The sequence below is a fragment of the Zeus faber genome, assembly GCF_960531495.2.
Source record: "Zeus faber genome assembly, chromosome: 3".
NCBI lineage: Eukaryota > Metazoa > Chordata > Actinopteri > Zeiformes > Zeidae > Zeus > Zeus faber.
In genome coordinates this window covers 29,748,450-29,767,657 of record NC_137190.1, presented here as the reverse complement: position 1 = coordinate 29,767,657, position 19,208 = coordinate 29,748,450, and the positions used below count along the sequence as shown (strand labels likewise).

General features: G+C 47.7%; 1 protein-coding gene across 1 annotated transcript in view; it reads left to right on the top strand.

Annotated features, from left to right (window-relative positions):
- The window catches only part of LOC307227893 (protein TANC1-like), a gene marked incomplete at both ends in the record, with an annotated part of 37,762 nt that extends 19,086 nt beyond the window's left edge, over positions 1 to 18,676 (top strand). The window contains 19 exons of the mRNA XM_079997334.1: positions 282 to 513; positions 1,868 to 2,034; positions 4,217 to 4,525; positions 4,995 to 5,195; positions 5,281 to 5,384; positions 6,052 to 6,160; positions 6,675 to 6,797; positions 6,940 to 7,176; positions 7,868 to 8,077; positions 8,851 to 8,929; positions 10,713 to 10,846; positions 11,566 to 11,689; positions 13,751 to 13,926; positions 14,010 to 14,160; positions 14,385 to 14,414; positions 14,529 to 14,620; positions 15,001 to 15,147; positions 16,677 to 16,777; positions 17,290 to 18,676. Coding sequence (XP_079853460.1) covers positions 282 to 513; positions 1,868 to 2,034; positions 4,217 to 4,525; positions 4,995 to 5,195; positions 5,281 to 5,384; positions 6,052 to 6,160; positions 6,675 to 6,797; positions 6,940 to 7,176; positions 7,868 to 8,077; positions 8,851 to 8,929; positions 10,713 to 10,846; positions 11,566 to 11,689; positions 13,751 to 13,926; positions 14,010 to 14,160; positions 14,385 to 14,414; positions 14,529 to 14,620; positions 15,001 to 15,147; positions 16,677 to 16,777; positions 17,290 to 18,676 — 4,113 coding nt within the window. The remainder of the gene's footprint in view (positions 1 to 281; positions 514 to 1,867; positions 2,035 to 4,216; positions 4,526 to 4,994; positions 5,196 to 5,280; positions 5,385 to 6,051; positions 6,161 to 6,674; positions 6,798 to 6,939; positions 7,177 to 7,867; positions 8,078 to 8,850; positions 8,930 to 10,712; positions 10,847 to 11,565; positions 11,690 to 13,750; positions 13,927 to 14,009; positions 14,161 to 14,384; positions 14,415 to 14,528; positions 14,621 to 15,000; positions 15,148 to 16,676; positions 16,778 to 17,289) is intronic.
- Positions 18,677 to 19,208: the final 532 nt, after the last annotated feature.

Here is a 19,208-nt window from a genome sequence, read left to right as displayed (position 1 = left end):
TAGCTTTTTTTTCTTTTCTTTCTGAGTCAGGAATGCAGTCTTGTGCACAGGCTGAATGGACCACTTCTTTTATTGCGTTTGGTTTCTAGACTAAAACTAGGTTAATATGACTCAGAGGAGTACTCTCCTCCGGAGCGACGTGCCTTTTTAGCTCTTTTTATTTCCGTTTTTGCCGCCATTTCTGATGTTCACAGTGCGGCCTCTCTCACTCCTTGATGTATGTGCTCTGCCTTCCTAGCCACTCCCCTGCTTCTTCTGCCATTCTTTCTCTCCGGCGTCAGGTCGTAGCCTATCATTTCTGCCAGGCGGACAATACCTACACCTGCCTGGTGCCGGAGTTCGTGCACAGTGTCGCCGCCCTGCTGGCCAGAGCGCCACAGCTCAGGGTCTACAGAGAGCTGCTGGTCCAGGAGACTCACCTGCAGAACTTCCTGAGCCTGCGCTCCTGCGTCCAGGACCCCATCGCTGCCTTCCGCAAGGGGGTCCTGGAACCCCTAGTCAGTCTGCGAAAAGGTGACACACAGCCCATCTATCCATCTATCCATCTATCTATCTATCTATCTATCTATCCATCTATCCATCTATCCATCTATCCATCTATCCATCTATCCATCTATCCATCTATCTATCTATCTAAACCCACCCACTTAAGGACAAATGTATAAATCCAACTTTTAAGTCTGTTGCTATTTAGAATAGTGCCAATTTCAAGCTTTTTAGCTCTGCCCTTTTCACCGTCCCCTCGGAATAAATAAAAAAATAAAAAAATAACGCCGCCCATATTCCTGGCAACGAAAGCGCCTCATTAGTGATGGCTCTATAGATTATTTTCCTGCAGTTAAGGTCACTGATTCTAAATGCTCCACACTGTGAAACAGATGTTGGGTCTTTTTGTGTGGGAAATGATGAGTGTTATCTTTGCCGGGGCGAAACATCAGCAGTGCCCCACGGGGCCCTCAAGGTCACAAGATACCCAGGAAAGGCAAATGCCAAGCACCGGGGAGTGGGAGTGAAGATGCGGGTTTTATCATTGGGGCCTCAAAAAACCTTTTTTGATTTGGTTTATTTATTTTTTTTATCAGATTGAACCATTGGAAAATGATTACATTTTGAATTAAATACAAGTAACGTTGATCTTCAAACCATCCATAGGTGGATTTGATGGTTATAGTTGTAGCGGATTTCTACGATGCAACTCTGAATAAGAAAAAGCTCTCAAACACTAAAGGAACAAAAAATAGGGATGAGGTGATGTGTAAGATGATGAGCATGTCACGTGCTTTCCTGTTTTTAACCTTATCAACCACATGGCCCCTGGCGACTGGCAGCTGGAGCACTTCCTTCAAGATTTACATCTATCGTGAATGTAAAATCTATTGGTGAATAAAGAGGCGTGCAGGGAGGGAAGTATCACTCCTTAGTTCTTCACGGAGGGGAAGAGGATATATATATATATATATATATATATATATATACGGAAATATATCAAGGTTCACTTTCACTGACCCTTTCTGCCTGCCCCCATCTCTCTGTATGTGGGGTTGTAGCAACAGACAGACATCTGATGCACAAAGATCTTAATGTGGGGGAGTTTATCGCTTCCCTTTGTGAAGGAAACCCCCCACAACAGCATTGTATCTGTCTAAGACGACTTCAGGGGTCATTTCGATTATTAGGGAAGGGTTTTATTTTTATGGACTACGATGGAGCACATTTTCCGGAGCAGTTAATAGCCTAAAGATATTGATAATGGTAGTTCTTCTATACCCAGCTCTCTTTCTCCCTCTCCCTCGCTCTCTCTCTCTCTCTCTCTCTCTCTCTCTCTCTCTCTCTCTCTCTCTCTCTCTCTGCGTCTGTCCCTGCCTAGAGCGAAGGCTTCCAGAGGAAGACTACATCATATTGGTGGACAGTCTCAACGAGGCGGAGTTCCACAAGCCTGACTACGGGGACACCATCGCCACCTTCATCACCAAGATCATGTCCAAGTTCCCTGTCTGGCTCAAGCTGGTGGTCACCGTGAGGACAGGCCTGGTGGTGAGAGCCATCGCTATCATAACTACTACCGTTTCATGGTCGTTCCACTGGTAGCCCGCTCAACTCCATGGTCCTCAAGTTGTTGAGCTACTGTGGAAAGGTACCTGACCCCACATATCCTTCTACCTGTCCCAAGAAGATGATTCCACAGATCGATTTGGAGTCCGTGGTATATACTGTACTGTACCGTGTTCTCACTGTGAAGTCATCGCCCACTTTGGCGTTGAGATCCACACGCGTGTTACAGTTTGAAGTAAAAGACCAAGCCTTGAACCTCGATTCATGAGTTTGGCATTCTTCAGCGTCTTCATGGATTTACCAAATCCACAATAATTAACATAATTCGATCGCCTTCATTATCAACCAGTGTGTAATAGTGATCCTGCAATGGCCCTCACGTGACTACTGTATAATGTCTCGTCTTGTCCTGTTTCATGTCGCCTAATCTCATCGCAGCGTTGTAATTCTATCTGTTCTAACCCCACAGCGCGTCTATCATAACAAAACAGTTTATGATTCCTCCCTTGTGGCGTAGTTGCCTGCGACTCGCAGATTGACAACGACGTTAGCGAGGCTCCATTGGTTGAGCCGCCATCCCACAGCCCGTGTGGATTTGGATACGACCGCTCTAGCCTGCATCCTAATCCACCCTGCCTTGGCACCCCCACCCTTTATTCTATGCCATTTTTGTAATCCCGCCGAGGGACGGACACTTCTGTCTCCAAAATACATGCTGGATTACAGCCTGGCTGTGTGGTAATACCGCCGGGAGTTTGTCTGGAGTTCTGAGCCTCCAGCCAGGCCATTCACATGGGAGAGTCGGTAGAGATACTGTTGTATCTCTGACTGTATTCAGGGACGAAGTGTGGCAAAATATCCAGTCTTAAGTCAATATTTGAATGAATATGCCAACATTTGAAAAATGTAGTTGCAGCAATGTTTTTTTTGTTTTTGTGCGGTTGGTAAAAAAGAGATTGGATGTGAACGTGAGAAAGGCCTGTAAGCAACAGATGCTCTTGAGTCATCGTCACCCTCCTCAGTACAGTGTATTGCACGGCGCTGTATGAGTCAGAGCAGAATGCATCTGTGGTATTGGGGAGCGGTTTTGGCGCCATCTGCAGGTGAGCAGAGCTGGCACTGGCAGCCGGAAGGGGATGCAGCTGCAGAAGATTGTTTAACCTCTGCTGTGTTTTCGCCTCACTCTCTCTCTCGCCTGACAGCGAGGCTGGTCTCCCACTCCCAGACTGCACACTCATTATTTATACGTTTGTCTGAAAAGACAAACGCCGTGACTTGTTTCAATAAATGCCCAGCTAAGGCTGCCTTTTGTTCCACCTGTCTCTTGGTCCATCTCCACCCCGCAACCGACAGAAACTTGTTCAAGCATCGTTGAAGATGAACGCTGCTTTTTGGTGTGTTTAGTTTCTCCTTCTTCCATGCACCAGAGAAATCACACAATCGATTCTCCCTTTCAGTTCTTAAATGCTGAGGGGGATGTGTGGTGTGTGTGTGTGTGTGTGTGTGTGTGTGTGTGTGTGTGTATGATATTATTTTTGTGCCGTTTGTGTGAACTGTGTATGTGTATTTGTCTTTGGGCGCACATCTGCGTTTGTTTGACAGTGTATTATCGCCTCCAGTAGCCACGCCTCAATGACGCCTCGCTAAGCGTATCCACCACCGCAATCCTGCCAGTGCCTCCATGCCTGTCTTCCATTATCCATGTCTCTCAAACAGCCAATTTCACCTCGCGCAGGAACAAACACGCAGTGCTGCGTAAAGTGCCTGTCTCATTGAAGCCGACCAGATTTGTTCAGACGGCCATTTACCCATAGACAATCAGGTAGTAATCCGACACATTAACTGCAGAAATACAGTGATATTTATCATAATTATGGCGGAAACGGTTTTCTGTGACTTCCCAATCTGTGCGTTGGCTGAGTTATGAAATTGGTAAATAAACCATTATATCTTCAGGTTTGTATTGGCATGCTTTAGACAAATACCGTACAACCTGCTTAGCTCATAACTGTATGGCTAATTTGAAACTAAATGGAGGTTGACTTACCCAAAGCACTGATAATTTATGATTGGAGGAGGATGTAAAATGTTGTCACAAGAACAGCCAGTGCTATGTGCATTTTTATTATCATTGAATGATACCAATAACTTTTTAATCCCCCAGGAAATCACCACTCTCCTCCCCTTCGCTGGCATCTCGCTGGACATCCTGCCGGACAGCAGCGACCTCGGGGCCGACCTCAGCGACTACATCCAGTTCCGGGTCAGCAACAGCACCCAGGTCGCCGCTAACGTCACCACGCCCACGGGCACGGCCCCCGACCCCCTGATCCTCAGCAAGTTCAGCAGCCACTTCTCCACCCGCAGCCACGGCTCGGTCCTCTACCTTCAGCTGACCCTGGATCTGTTCCATAAGGGCCACCTCATCCTGAAAGGGGGGAACTACCTGGCGGTGCCTGTCTCCCTCTCAGAGGTCAGTCTGCTTTGTTGGACATTTGCGAGTGGGTAATATCTGAATTGATTTATATTCAAATTAGATTTAAAATAGCAGTAATACTGTGATACTATCTTCCCGGCATTCATGAACTCTCTACATTCAGATGGTTCGTTGAAATTCCCCACTTTCTAAAAGATGACGACAAAAGTATGTTAGCTCCTCCCAAGGTAGTCTATTGGCTTTGTCTATATCCCTGGATACTGACTATTATCTCTGAATGGATGTCTGGAGCTAAATAGGCTTGCAAATACGCATATTTGTTCTGTTTGGCCAGGTTATGATAGACTAGTGCTCCCTCTACTGGTCACAGAAATTGAACATTGTAATTGCAATGCTGCCACTGCACTAATAAATCAAAGGAACTTCTACCAGAAAATACATCATATGCATACATTGAAACGCACCGGCATTGCATCATATGTTTGCTGTGGAAAACATTCGCCAGGCCTACCTGCTTATGTGCCGCGTGAGCTTTCCGGAAGGGGAGCTCTTCGAAGCGGTGTTGCCGGTGTTGAACGTCGCCCTGGCGTCTCTGCACCCGCTAACAGATGAGCAGATGTTCAGGGCTCTGAACGCCGGCAGCGTGAGCGGGGAGATGGAATGGAAGGACTTCCAGCAGAGATTGGACAGCCTGGCTGGATTTATGGTGAGGCTCCCTGGCAATGAATGGGAACGACGGATCTAACTAGCAGTCTGTATCTTGACAATGCGGGTTTTGGTTGGGGTTACAGGTGCGGCGCAGGGATGGCACCCGCATGCTCTGTCACCCGTCCTTCAGGGAGTGGCTGGTGTGGAGGGCAGACGGAGAGAGCACAGACTTCCTCTGTGACCCCAGGTCAGTCCAGCTGGTACAGGCTCCTTTTGAATCAGATCCTTGAAAGAATTCTTTGAAATGAAAGAAGTTTATGCAACAACATTTAAGAGCTTTCAACATGTTAAACAGAACGTTCTGGTCAGGCTGTCTATACTGATAGGCCACAGATTCTTTAGCTGGTGAGTTGATGAGTTCCGTATATTGGAGCACTGAGGAGGATCTAATGGAAACACCCCACATGGATTTACATACATCCACAGTTGTTCCTTCCAAGCGCGCCGATTCTTTGTACTCGTTTTCGGCCACCATCGGTTCTCGCACAGCACGTTTTTAACTCATGCTCAACCTTGAGAAACACAAACGCGGCGAAATGGCACACTACCATACTATATAGTACACACAATTAGTTTGTTAACATTTTTTGTACGTCCGAAACCCTAGTATGTATCAACTAGTATGCGGAAAATATGGTTGCACGCATGTCCGAGAGAAGCCATCGTTGCAGGTACTGCTGTAGTGTAAAAGGGGCAAAAGCGTTTGTCATTGAGCTGAAGTGTGTGTGTGTGTGTGTGTGTGTGTGTGTGTGTGTGTGTGTGTGTGTGTGTGTGTGTGTGTGTGTGTGTGTGTGTGTGTGTGTGTGTGTGTGTGTGTGTGTGTGTGTGTGTGCGTGCGCGCGCGCGCGCGCCAGGAGTGGGCATGCTCTGCTGGCTTTCATGTTCTCCCGACAGGAGGGGAAGCTGAACCGACAGCAGACCATGGAGCTCGGACACCACATTCTCAAAGCTCACATATTTAAGGTAACGGAAGCATCCCCTTTTCTTATTCATCACGCTACCCCAACTATATAATCAGTGCTATATTATCAGTATCAATAACTATGATACCGCTGAGGTATGATGAGGTTCCTGGGAATTTTCGACTTCAGAAAGCGAGAGAAACGATAACGTATCCAGACTACAGTGATGTAAAAGCCCTTCTGTCCCAGTTGTAGAATTGGAGCAGTGCATTGTCCTTTTCTATCCTTTTCTAAAGAACATGCTCTCGCGCTCTCTCTCTCTCTCTCTCTCTCTCTCTCTCTCTCTCTCTCTCTCTCTCTCTCTCTCTCTCTCTCTCTCTCTCTCTCTCTCTCTCTCTCGCTCTCTCTAGGGAATTTTGGAGGACGGTACATGTGCTTATATAGCTATAAACAGACATCTGGTGCACATGGATACTGGCGTAAGGGAGCTTCTCTCCTCTTTCTCTTGTCTAGAGATGAAAACCTTCCAACGCTTCTCTCTTTCTCCACCTCTTCCCTCCTTGCTCCTCTCTCAGGGGCTGAGTAAGAGGACGGGCATGTCCTCCAGTGTTCTTCAGGCCTTGTGGGTGAGCTGCAGCACAGACAACCTGTCGGCCGCGCTGGCCTCCCTGAGGAACCTCTACACGCCCAACACCAAGGTCAATACACACGCAGTCACACACACCGACATGACCACACACGCACACACACACACACACAACAAAACAGGATGTTAAACATTTAAACACCCACAACGTTAAATCAATTAGAAACACACGTATAATTCATACCGCTCCACAGGTGAGCCGATTGCTGATGCTCGGCGGCGCTAGCGTGACCTGGTGCACGGAGGTGCAAGGCCACGCCCCCATCCTGGCCATCCACGCCCACCTGGGGCACGTGGAGATGGTGGCGCTCCTGCTCGAGATGGGGGCCCCCGTGGACGGAACCACCGACAGCGGCATGACGCCTCTGTGTCTGGCCGCCGGCGCTGGCCACTCGGACCTGGTCAGCCTGCTCTGCAAGAGGGGGGCCAGGGTCAGTACGGGAGCACTGGGGTCACACCAAAAGTGTGTGATATTTACTCCATGTTAGGATGCAGTGAAAAAGGATGTGAGCTATGGATGTGGTAGTGAGTAGTTTCAGACAGGGTTGTTAGTACTAGCTAAGGGCCTCCGCACACTGTGCAACCTTGGCTGTCAATTCCGTTCATTATGTGTCAGATTGTGTGACGAGAAATAGGCAACGTCTTAATTATCATCCTTGTCAGAATGTGCGAGTTGAAGCCAGTCTGTCGTCGTATCGTGTGATTAGTTGGAAGACTGGGTCGCTACGGCGACTGAGAGTGAGAGGCCACTGATTGCAGTGTGGTGCCGTTCAAAAGTACCGTTCTATCAGGTGAAAGCAAGAAAAATGGTTGTCAAACAATATTTTGGTTCTATCCTGTATCCCTATACCGGAGACTCACTGTGTGCATTTATATTCATTACACTGAGGCCCCTGCAAACAACGCTCTCATATTTGAATTTGGTATTTAAAGGCCAATGTCTCCGACGCCCCTCTCCGATTAATTGCTTTAGTGAGTCGAGTTACTTTGCGGTTCAAAGATTCCTTTGCGCCGGCCCCCTTTCATCAACAAGGGGCGAGTTTGTTTTCATGCGGTCCAAAGTGTTTGCCGACAGCTCGAGGAAATGCCGATAACAGCGTTTCTCTTCCTCTCCTGCGCCAGGTGGGCCACGCCGATAAGAGCGGACAGTGTGCTCTCGTCCACGCGGGGTTGAAGGGCCACCAGGAAATTATCTGCTCCTTGCTGGCCTGCGACTGGGGGCCGGAGAACTCCACCGACCCTCTGTCCCAGTGCGGCGCTGAGGCCGCGACTGGGAGGAGCCTGGCGGCCCAGCAGGCCCTCACTGCCGCCTGTGGGGCAGGACACACACAGGTCGGTGTCCAAATACCCCGGAAAAATGATGCTTAGCTGACATTGGCACTGGCAGTGTGGCAGCCTCACGGGTCCTTTATATCCAATTTCAGTCATTTTTTATCATTCTTCAACGTCCACTAAGCATGTTAATTAATACAAACAAGGTGCCACTCAAGCTAAGTGGGGTCTAGGGCAACGAGCCACCGCCTCGGGAGCCCATTCTGAACTTCTTGCTTCACGCGGTGACCCATTTCACCAGACGTTACAAGCAGCACACCTGATATCTGCAGATTTTCAGTCTCTTCTGCGGAGTGTGCCGCACACACATTCACCAAACGAATCTGAAGGCGGCCGCAGTTTCCCAGCACACCTGCACTTGCGAGAATGTTGTTTTTTTCCCCCTTCCTCGAGGTGGTTGTGGTTTATGCCGCAATTTGCTGCGGGGAAAAATTGCAGCCCTCCAGAACGCTGGCTTTTCATCCGTCACACAAAATGGAGCTTGTTTTTTTTTTTTTGTTTTTGCTCCATCACAGACTCTACCTCTGCTGTTTCCCGGTGTGATTTTAATCTTTGATGAGTGTACACAACAGGATTACATAAATACCAAGATCAAATCCAACATGTTGAAGGGTTGACATTTTTGAGATTGACGATTGGGATTGTATGGACCAGAGAAATGCGTCTTTCACTCGCATAGGCATAAATTGTCAATCAAATTGTGGCTAAATCTAAAGCCAAGTCCTGAAAGTTGTGGAGTTGTCTGCGGAATCCTCACTGTGTGTTTCCCGCAGGTGGTGAAGAGCTTGTTGGACTTGATGGATGAGCAGCTGGTACAGATGGACCTTAAAGATTCCCTTTGGGGAGAAACAGGTGCTGCTTCCATCCCCATCATGTTCCCTCCTCACCTGTCACTTCGACTGGAGACTCCCGCGAGTTTAACGAGCGGCGGCGAGACCGTGTCGAAGACACATGAATTTTGGTTTTTGCAGGAGCACTTGCGTTGTGCAGATGATATTTACTGCCAGCTGCTGCGGTAGACATCAACATATGGGTTCCATGGGCTACATGTAAAGTTATTTTTAGTGTGGCATAGATGTACCATGATGTATAGATCCTGTTATTGGTTATTAACAGTATACTGACTAACCAGGACCAGGCTAATGTCCATTGAACTATAAAGGACAGTCCACCCACCTTCCTTTCTAACAGTCAGCCCTGCATGCATCTGCTGCCGATCTCAACAGATCCATGGGGCTATATGAGTTTCATGTCACGTTGTGGTGCAATTTCCCTTTAAACGCCATATATGCCGTTTTTGATCGTTTGCGTTATGCGATATAAAACGGTCCAGAAGATTGTAAACTGTAAATCACTTCAGAACGTCACGTTCACAATTGCAGGGCGTGTTACAGAAACGGGCGCCATCGTCTCGTGCCGCCTTAGCCTCCGTGGCCGGTGCTGCCAAAGTGCTCCGGCCAAAGAGCGTGTTCTCCCAGCCGGGACTTGTTTACAGCTCCATTCCAGTCTAATGGGATTTACAGATTCTGCGTCTAGTTTTCAACTGAGATGGAAAAGGCCGTGGGTGTAGCAGCACATGCTCCCATGTCTTTGTTCAGTGGAAGAGACCTGGAAGCAAACACATAATATAATAATACTACCTAAAACTTTATTTCAATTAAGTTTCTTTGATAAAAAAGGATATTGGTTATACCTATATTATTCGGTAGGTAGGTATAGGTAATACCAAATACATATACCAAACAAAATTATAAATCAAATGATTATATATTTGTTTAAATGTCACATTTGATTTGATTGTAAAATGTGTGCTTTTGAGCATGTGGGTGGGCCAAAATAAATAAATAAATTCAATTTAACTCCGGCTCTGCCTGGAACTGGATAACCTTATTGGATTAGACAAACCAGACAAGAATACAATTATTTTTTCTTTCTTTTTTTCCATCTGACAACAGATGATAGTTGTGTCATTTGTGGGGAAAGGAAAACATTTAAATGGACTGATTCATATTTAAAAAGTAGCTTTAGTATTTCCTATGCTGAACATATGCACACAGAAAGGTAGATATTAGCACTATGTTATGAATGAGCAGAGATGGCAATCAGCCGTGCATGCAGAAAATGAGTCTCTGCATCGCAGCGGTATACGATTTACTTATTTTGCGTCCCAGATCAGAAATCATGATGTTGTATTTTTGGGTAATGACCACTGCAGGCACTAGCAGACGATAAAACCGGGAGTTAACTTAATCACCAGCGGGTCGAGCGGGACGTTGATGTAGGGAAGAGGAGCAGCATCCATCACAGAGCTATCGCTGGCGGAGGAACGCGCCAATAAGAGCGGAACTAGTGTGCCATTTAGTGGCTTTAAATAGCCCTGTTTTCTTGAATCCGGAGCTATAAATAAAGGATAACACAGAATATGAGCTTCACTTTGAACAATTATTATTGTACCCAGAAGTGATGCAGATGCCAAGAACTTCCTCCTGTCGTGTTACAGTTGTTCCAACGGCCCGAAGTGACATGAATGCAGAAGCCTAGCTCCATTTCTCCCACTCTTGTTTTCTATTCCACCTGCATCATGTATTCTTATTCTGACTTTCCATCCCTCCCCTGCGCTCCTCCGCCCGCTCAGCGCTGAGCGCGGCGGCGGGGAGAGGAAAGACGGAGGTGTGCGCGCTGCTCCTGGAGCGGGGAGCCAGGCTGGAGTCGGCTAACCGTAGAGGGATGCTCCCACTGCTCAGCGCCATCAAGCACGGACACACACAGGTGGGGTGGGGTGGGGTGGGGAGTTTGCGTTTTGATTATTTATGAGAAAAAGTGCAACTAGATTCTGAGTATTATTCCACTGCGATTCCTACCTCGCTCATGGGAAGCTTTGAAACTGAAATATATTTTATGGACCAGGCAGGTTGATCTCACGATCTGGTTGGGTTGGTTCAAATACATTGTGTTTTTGAACAGTTTCCTCCATTTTATGTGAAGTGTGGTGCGATAAAGGACTTTAAAGTGGTAATTCGTAAAAAGAAAAAAAATATATAATAGTTGATATTTATCCCATATTTATTTAGCCGGCATTTTATCAGAACCAGCCATTCAATATATTTGTGTTATTGTTTGTCCATGGTTGGTGGCGGGGTCCGCCTTCCCAGTAGCATTCCTGCTGGTCGGGCTTGTGCAGGAAGTGAAAGGCAGATAACGCAGTGTAGATAGTTGTGGTCGGTAAAATGTCAATATGGATTAACAATCACAAAAAAGAATATCACCACCGCCTCGAGTGACATCATTTAAAAAAAAACGGATCAGAAGGCAAATGGAATTCTGGAGCTCGTAGTGTATTCAAACCTTACAGATTTTCACATTAAATCAATTCCGCCGTTTTAACCGCATTGAAATCAGGTCATTTGTCTTTGTCTGACTCAAATCTTCTCCTAATTCACTCCCGGGGGCGATGAGGTGACTTTGTTTTCTTCCTCTCCCTCTTCCAGGTAGTGGAGTTGCTGCTGAAGCACGGAGCGGACGTGAACGTGAGCGAGGGCCAGGGTCGCACTGCGCTGATGCTGGCGGCAGCCGACGGCCATCTGAGCACCGTGGAGCTGCTGCTGTCCAAGGGTGAGAGGCCACTGGTATACCAGCATGCTATCAAGCGGGCCAAATTAGTCTGGAGTATGTCCAGATTCATCATATTTTCATAAACAGTGTGTGAAAATGTCAGTCAGTCAAAGTTTCTGTACGGTGACGTCATCAACCCACAAAGGCTGAAAGGAGGTGGAGTGGCTACATGGTGATGTGTGTCCAAGAAGCCGTGGGAGGGAACACCGCCCCTCAAGTGCAACACCAAGTTCATTCCAGGACAAAAGGTGGAGATTCCAACTCAAAACCAAACCGACGGAAACTTGAGCCCCGGCTTGAGACCAAACACCAGTGCACATGTTCCATTTATGTACAATGATGTACATTAGTGCGTACGCCTGGGCCTGTTGTTTTTGATTTGATTCGTTGTTTCTTCTTATTAACGTGGACCTGTTATGCTCCTTTTTACACATGGTTTTACACACGTTTTTTGCTGATATTACCACTGAGTTTATGCGTTCTAGGGCTGCTAATTTAGCTTTTTTATTTTTTTTATTACTGATAGCCGACCCTCGCTAACCGATCGTTAACCGTTATCCGACAATATTTAATTATTAGGGCACTGTCTCCCCCCCAAAAAATTAATTATGGTCTTTTTTTTTTATTGGACTTACAAATAATATAAATAATGGGAATCATAAATATATTTTTTTCACGCGAACACAGCTCTCCGTGCGATCGAGGAGAGATGTGGAGCCGTTGCTTCAAATAAAACAACTAAAAACAGTGTTTTTTGAATTATTAACACTGTTTATAGTGGTTTTATCTGGAGGAACGGGCACGGAGGAACTTGTGCCCTGTTCCTCCACCCCCCCTCCCTATCGAATATTCACATTGAACAGCGAAATCTGATTTGACTGACAAATCTCTGAGTCGGGTACAGCTCTAGAAATAATAAATAATCGGACACAAAATAAATCCCCCATATGTTTAATGGACTGTCCCCCCCAGTGACGAGCGGAGCAACTGAAAAGTTTAGTTTCTCCAGAAGCCCTTGAACACAGGATGGAAGAAGTCAATGATGACTAAACAATGATTGTGTTTATATTTCATATCGTCCTGTAACTTTCACCAGCAAAAAATAAATGCATCTATGAATAATAACAATAATCAATTATAGACAATAAATCTGTCAGCCAATGGCGTTTGAGCATGGCTTCCAGATTCTTTTGTATTTACTACATAACTTTCGCTGATTTCTCCTTATCAGTCCACCAAAATCAGTTTCTGAAAAAATTTCAGGTGAGGAATGAGCAAGCCAGTCGCTGAATCTTTACTCATATTAGACCTACAAGGCCTCACTTAAAAGTTTGTTCAGACTTTGACCGCGGTGTCCAGAGCAGTGCGGCGCTTGGAGCACTGCAGGATACGGGGTTGGGGCTTTTGTCTCATTAAATTACAGAAACATCAGAAAATAAAATAAATACATCTCCGTTTTTTTTGGGGTTTGTTTTGTTTTATTTAATCCCTGGAGGGGAAATTCAGGCGGTAGAGCAGCAAAAAAAACAGAGCGGTCAAGAAAGAGATCAAGAAATTAAAATGAGTAAAGAATAAACACAAATTTACATTTTACATTTATTTATCTATCTAGCTATATATCTATCTATCTCTATATCTATCTCTAATATCTATCTATATCTATCTATCGATATCTCTATATCCATCTATATCTTTATATCTTTATCTATATATAGCTATATATCTATATCTATATATCTCTATATCTATCTAGTTCATCTACAATAAGTACAAGTTACAGTATTGGCACATTACTAATAAAAGTGGTTCTACAGTAGTAAATAATGTGTTTTTGAGTCCAAAATGTGTCCAAATAATGACACCGTATGGATGCCTGCTTTGTGTAGTTTGAAACTGAAGTTTTTCCCCATGTTCCGTTGACTTTGTAGTCCAAGGGATTGAGAATTGTTGTGAAACAAGCCACTAGAGAACCTGAGCTCTGCGGGCTCCACTTTTCAGTGCAGCACTTACCACCTTTGTTCCCCACCACCCCCCCCCCGTCCGTGTTGTCCATGTCCCCAGGAGCCTCCATCGCCTCCGTAGACGAGGAGGGACTGAGCGGGCTCGGCTGGGCCTGTCTGAAGGGCCAGAAGAGCGCGGTGCAGCTTCTAGTGGATCGGGGGGCCAACCTGGACCAGGCGGACAAACACGGGCGCACGCCGCTCGATCTGGCCGCCATCAACGGCGACGCCGACACAGTGAGTTTTCAAGCCGCTGACGTTCACTGTTCAACACGGGATGGGTCAAAATAAATCCTTAATATGTCGTTACGTGTGGCCAGGTGCATTACCTTGTCGAGCACGGGGCGGTGCTGGAGAAGGATAACAACAGCGGTGATGGCGGTGGCGGCGGTGCCAGAGCTCCGGAACAGTCCTCCGGTTGTCAGAACCCGGTGCTGGTGGCCTCGCTGCTCAAGAAGGGATCTAAGACGGGTACGTGCTCTGAGCAGATGCTCCCATAGAGAAGGATTGCCGTGCCTCCGCTGAGACAGTATGTTTTGTGTATTTGTTGAGCTGCTCTTCTCCACCGCGAGCTATGACCTGGAAAGAGCTATTTTTTTTCTGTACAGTATATTGCGTCGTGGTTATTTTTATTTTTTATTTTACACCCACTCCTCCCATGTTTTATTTCTTCTTTACTCTTTCCTCGCTACAAGGCTACAGAACAGCTCCACACGATCGATCAGGTACATGACTTATGAGCAAGAGAGCAAGTGTGTGTGTGTGTGTGTGTGTGAGAGAGACTGAGTGAGTGAGGATAAACGCCCCAAAAGATTCACATTCTCACATTACCATTCCAGGTCACGCTACGTGGGCCACGGCTTCCTCCAAGCCAGACATCCTCCTCATCCTGCTGCAGAAGCTGATGGAGGAGGGCAACATTCTCTACAAGGTAGTTCTCCCACCTGCCGGGAGCGACAGGTCGAAGCTCTGCCGTCTCTAGTTTGACGGGCGGCCGCTAGGAATTCGCCCCTTTCAAGACAGCTTTTCACTGTCCATCCAGAGTCCTAAACTTTAAAGTTTCAGCCAAGAGTTGAACCAAGCACCGATCCAATCTGCTACTTTAACCCAACAGTGTTGACTTTGTGTACAAAATGAAGTTGATTTTATTTAGTATTGGACATCTGTGATATGGCTCTTGGTATTATACCCCAACAGCCCATTACAGCCTACTACTAGACATATTTAAATGAATGGCAACAGCCCCGATGCTATTTCAGAATCAATTTAGAAGCTGTGCAGAAATTAAGACCTTCTCGATATGTTCTGCAGAAGGGGCGCATGAAGGAAGCGGGCCAGCGCTACCAGTACGCCCTGAGGAAGTTCCCCCGTGAGGGTCTGGGGGAGGAGCTGAAGGCGCTGAGAGACCTGCGGGTCTCCCTCTATCTCAACCTGTCCCGCTGCCGCAGGAAAACCAACGTAAGGTCCCAAAAGCAGCAGAGCAGTCGTACCGAGTTGGGCGTTCTGGTTCTACCGTTTCCAGAATACCTTTCTAACAGTCAGCTCTCAGACTTCCTTTAATTAAGTCTTTATTTTGCGTCGTTTGAGTTTGGCCTCCGGGCTCCACTGCTCATCACTGTGGGTGAGATGTCCAGCAAACAGAGAAAACTTAGTGAGCTAGAAATATAGGAGTGATGAGGTCGATTGGCCCTTGTTGGATAGAAAAGTAGACAGACATAGACAGGTGGATGCAGGGGAGTTGGAGGGAGGGCAGCAAGCAGGCAGCAAAGCAGGTAGGGCAGGAGGGATTGGCTCCTTAAATAGTCCGGCCCATTAGGGCGCGGAAGTGTTTGGCGCCATCAAGTCGTCCGACAGAACCTGCGCCGCGAGCGACGCCTCATTTATATTGTTTTTGGTGCATCAGCACGGGTGACAGTGTGAGCACAAACATATTTGTCTGCGTATGGACTGACAGCAAGGTGTATCATTATGATGGTGGCATATTAAATAGCTGTGTGCCTTTTTGATGACACCCTCCTCCCCACACTCCACACCCACCAAACCCCCACCCCCGAGCTGACTGTGTTAAAACGTAATCCTGAGGGTCAGAGTGGCTGATGAATAATGGAGCAGATGATGTGATTTGATAAGGTCACCGGCAGATGAGTGCAGTCTCCCTCTCTCTCTCTCTCTCTCTCTCTCTCTCTCTCCCTCCCTCCCTCCCTCCCTCCAGCTCCACCCTATCCATCCCTCCAGGTTTGCCGGATCTCTCTGGCTTCTTCCTCGCATAGTGTAATTTACCGTACGTTGCGCGGCGGCTTGAAAAAACAGCCGCATATCATACGGGGAGGGCAGGCAATAAGAGGACCAGCTACATGATAGCGTCATTAAACATTCAGCAGGAGCAATGTTGGAACCAGCGTACATTCCAGGCTGCAGTCTTGACCTCGCTTTGAAGGGCACCATCTCTATAGATCATTGGAGTATCATTAAATATTCACCCCGAGACGTTCGTGATGAGAGCAGTGGAGAAAATGTGGAAAGGAAAAACATTTTCCCCTCTGTTGCTTGGAAGAGTGGGATAAAAAAAGAGCTGAGCTTGTGTGTGCGTGTGTGTTTGATTTGTACTAAAAGAGGTTTATGCAAATGTGACGCACGCACACAAAATAATCACAAACTGAAACACGTGCACTGGGTTGGTTGGATGTTTCGCCATGCTCTGACCACCCCATCTAACTATAAAGGGAGGAATCTATGTCTGTCTGTCTGTCCTTCGATTATATCGACAGCCGTTCATCCAATCTACTTCACACTTGGCAGGTGTGGGGCTCTGCGACTGAGTCACAAAGAGTGTCTTGAGCGGCCATACTAAGGACTAAATCATTTTCCATTTTATTAAACTGTGCCATCCACGTCTTACATTTTGAACGGGTCTGCACTAATCTTAAAAATAAGAGAAAATGGCAATGCATTCAATCCTTTTTTCCCCCCTCTGTCTGAAAACGCAGGATTTTGGCATCGCTGAGGAGTTTGCTACCAAGGCTCTGGCTCTGAAGCCCAGGTCTTATGAGGCGTATTACGCGAGAGCACGGGCCAAGAGGAGCAGCAGGTAATTCCAACTCACACACAGCAACAAAGCTGCAAACAAATACAAAAACAGGACTCGATCTTGATGCTCAAACAACCATATTTGAGTGTTGAAAATTGAGTTCTTGAGTGTTGAAAATTCAGTTCTTCATTGCAATGCTCCGTCCAACAGTCCTAGGGTCCAATCGGCAGCAATGTAGCATAGAGGAGGACGTAGGAGGAGTCAAATTGCAATACACAAACGTAATGATACTGTGCTGAAAGTGCAGTGGCATCATAAACAGAATACAACCCTATCAATCACACCTGCAGAGCGCCCCATACTGTGACCAAGTAACCAGTAACAAAATCATTAAAAGACTCGATGGTTTTATGTACAACAGACTTCTTGCAAGGCTTTCTTTTGCGAGGCATTTTTCCGTCCCGATCCAGACGACACAATGCAATACTTCTCCCAGCCCACAGGAATTCCCGATGCCATCCTCCCGAAAGTAAAAACTGTTTTGACGTTCCCCTTTGCTCTGACCTCTGCAGGCAGTTTGCCGCAGCGCTGGCAGACCTCAATGAGGCCGCGCGCCTCAGCCCCTCCAACCGGGAGATCCGGCGCCTCCTGTCTCGGGTGGAGGAGGAGTGTCAACATCACCTGAAGGCAGCCAGCGCCAACGCAGCGCAGGGCTATGGCCAGGACCCCGGCACCCACCACCACCCGCCCTCCGAGGGAGACACGGACCAGTACTCGCAAGGAAGCCCGGAGAGACAGAGCCCCGTCGAGCAGTTCGCTGGCGAGAGGGAAGGCGAGGAGCGCGAGGCAGCGGAGGAGCCCACGATGCGCTGCGGGAAAGGTGGCGATTATTGGCCTTTGAATCCATACGCTCCCAAACGGATTCTCCCCGGAAGTCTAGCCCTGGGTGTAGCGGATCAGAGCTTGTGTTTTTCTCAAGAGGAGCCCGTGCAGAACCAACACTTTGCGGACATGGCCGCTCCTCTTCCTCCGGCCAACAGGCAGAGCCAGATGCTTGCCAGCAGAGGGCAGCACCAGTGCCATTCTCTCCAGGCGGGCGGCCGAGTTGGAGTGAGGCCACTGTCCCTCTGCGGCCCCTCCAGCCCTCTGCCCGGCCGACACATGTCCACCTCCCTCAGGCCTACGCCTGCGCTCGGCATTGACATCAGCCCCATCCCGGTTCCCGCCAGCGAACACTGCGGACACAGCCCCACCGACCACTACCACCCCATCTCTCCTCAGAACGCCTCACCCCCCGGGCCGCTCCAGCCCTACCAGCCTCGCTCCTCCAGCTTCTCCAGGGTCTCCGACAGACTCTCCACCCACTCTGTGGCTCTGGACAGCCTGTCCCTCGCCCTCGGCTCTGGTTTGGAGGTCAGGAGGGAGGGTTGCGCGGGCTCCGTGGGCACGGCGGGCTCCAGGGGCTCCAGCTCCAGCCAGGCGTCCAGCGGGACCCTGTCGGACGGCGGGCGGCAACAGGCTCCGGACGTCCCGCGCATCCCAAGGAGCAGCGGCAGCTTCAAGGCCAAATCAGAACTGAAACCCCGGCCCTTCATGGGGGTCACGGACAAGTCAGTCCGAGTCCAGAGCCAGCAGACCTCCGGGCTCGGCCGGCAGGGGCACGTCCCCGGAGGCGGCGGAGGAGGGATGGAGAGTTTTAATATGTCCGTCATGGATTTCCAAATGTTGAACAATGACTTCAAGTGGTCGTCGTACCGGGAGCAGCTCCCAGGGGGTCAGGCTGGCGGCCAGGAGCGGGAGCAGGGGGAGCGGCTTCATCGCGAAGCCAGGGCCAGTCTGTCGTCCCAGCATCACTTTCCCGAGGGGAGGCACCGGCAGACCAGCCTGACCAGAGACAACCCAGCCCTCCACCGAGCCCCCATCAAGCCCAAGCGCTCCTTCATAGAGTCCAACGTCTGACTGACGTCTGTCCATGTTTTTCGGCGGACCGCCCGCTCCCCCCGAGCTCGTCTCCTTTTTGTACAGTTACATCGCTGCGCTGCGTTTACAACCTAGCGGCAGTGTGGAATCCAAACTCAGGCTACTGGGCGTTTGCTTACATCTGTATCCAGATAACACTAGTTTATTCAAGACAAGTTCATATGGTTTCAATAGAAGATTTAAAAGAAAAAAATCAAGAAAATCCAAAAAAGAGCATCAATAGTATATAGTAAGTGAGATTGTGTTTTATTCTAACAAATACGAAACTTGCAGAGAAATCTTGCACAAATATTCATGAACATTAGGTTGCCAGATATGAACATTTATATTGTCAGGTGAAAAAAAAAAATCAACATTTATATTTGTATGGTGTGCGGAATATTTACAAATAATATATTTCCATGTTAGTGATAATCATTACCGTCATTATTACAGCCTTAGTAGGGAAATAACTGTATGTACTAGAGAATCTTATTCTTGGTACATTTAATAAAGCTGCATCATAGAGAGT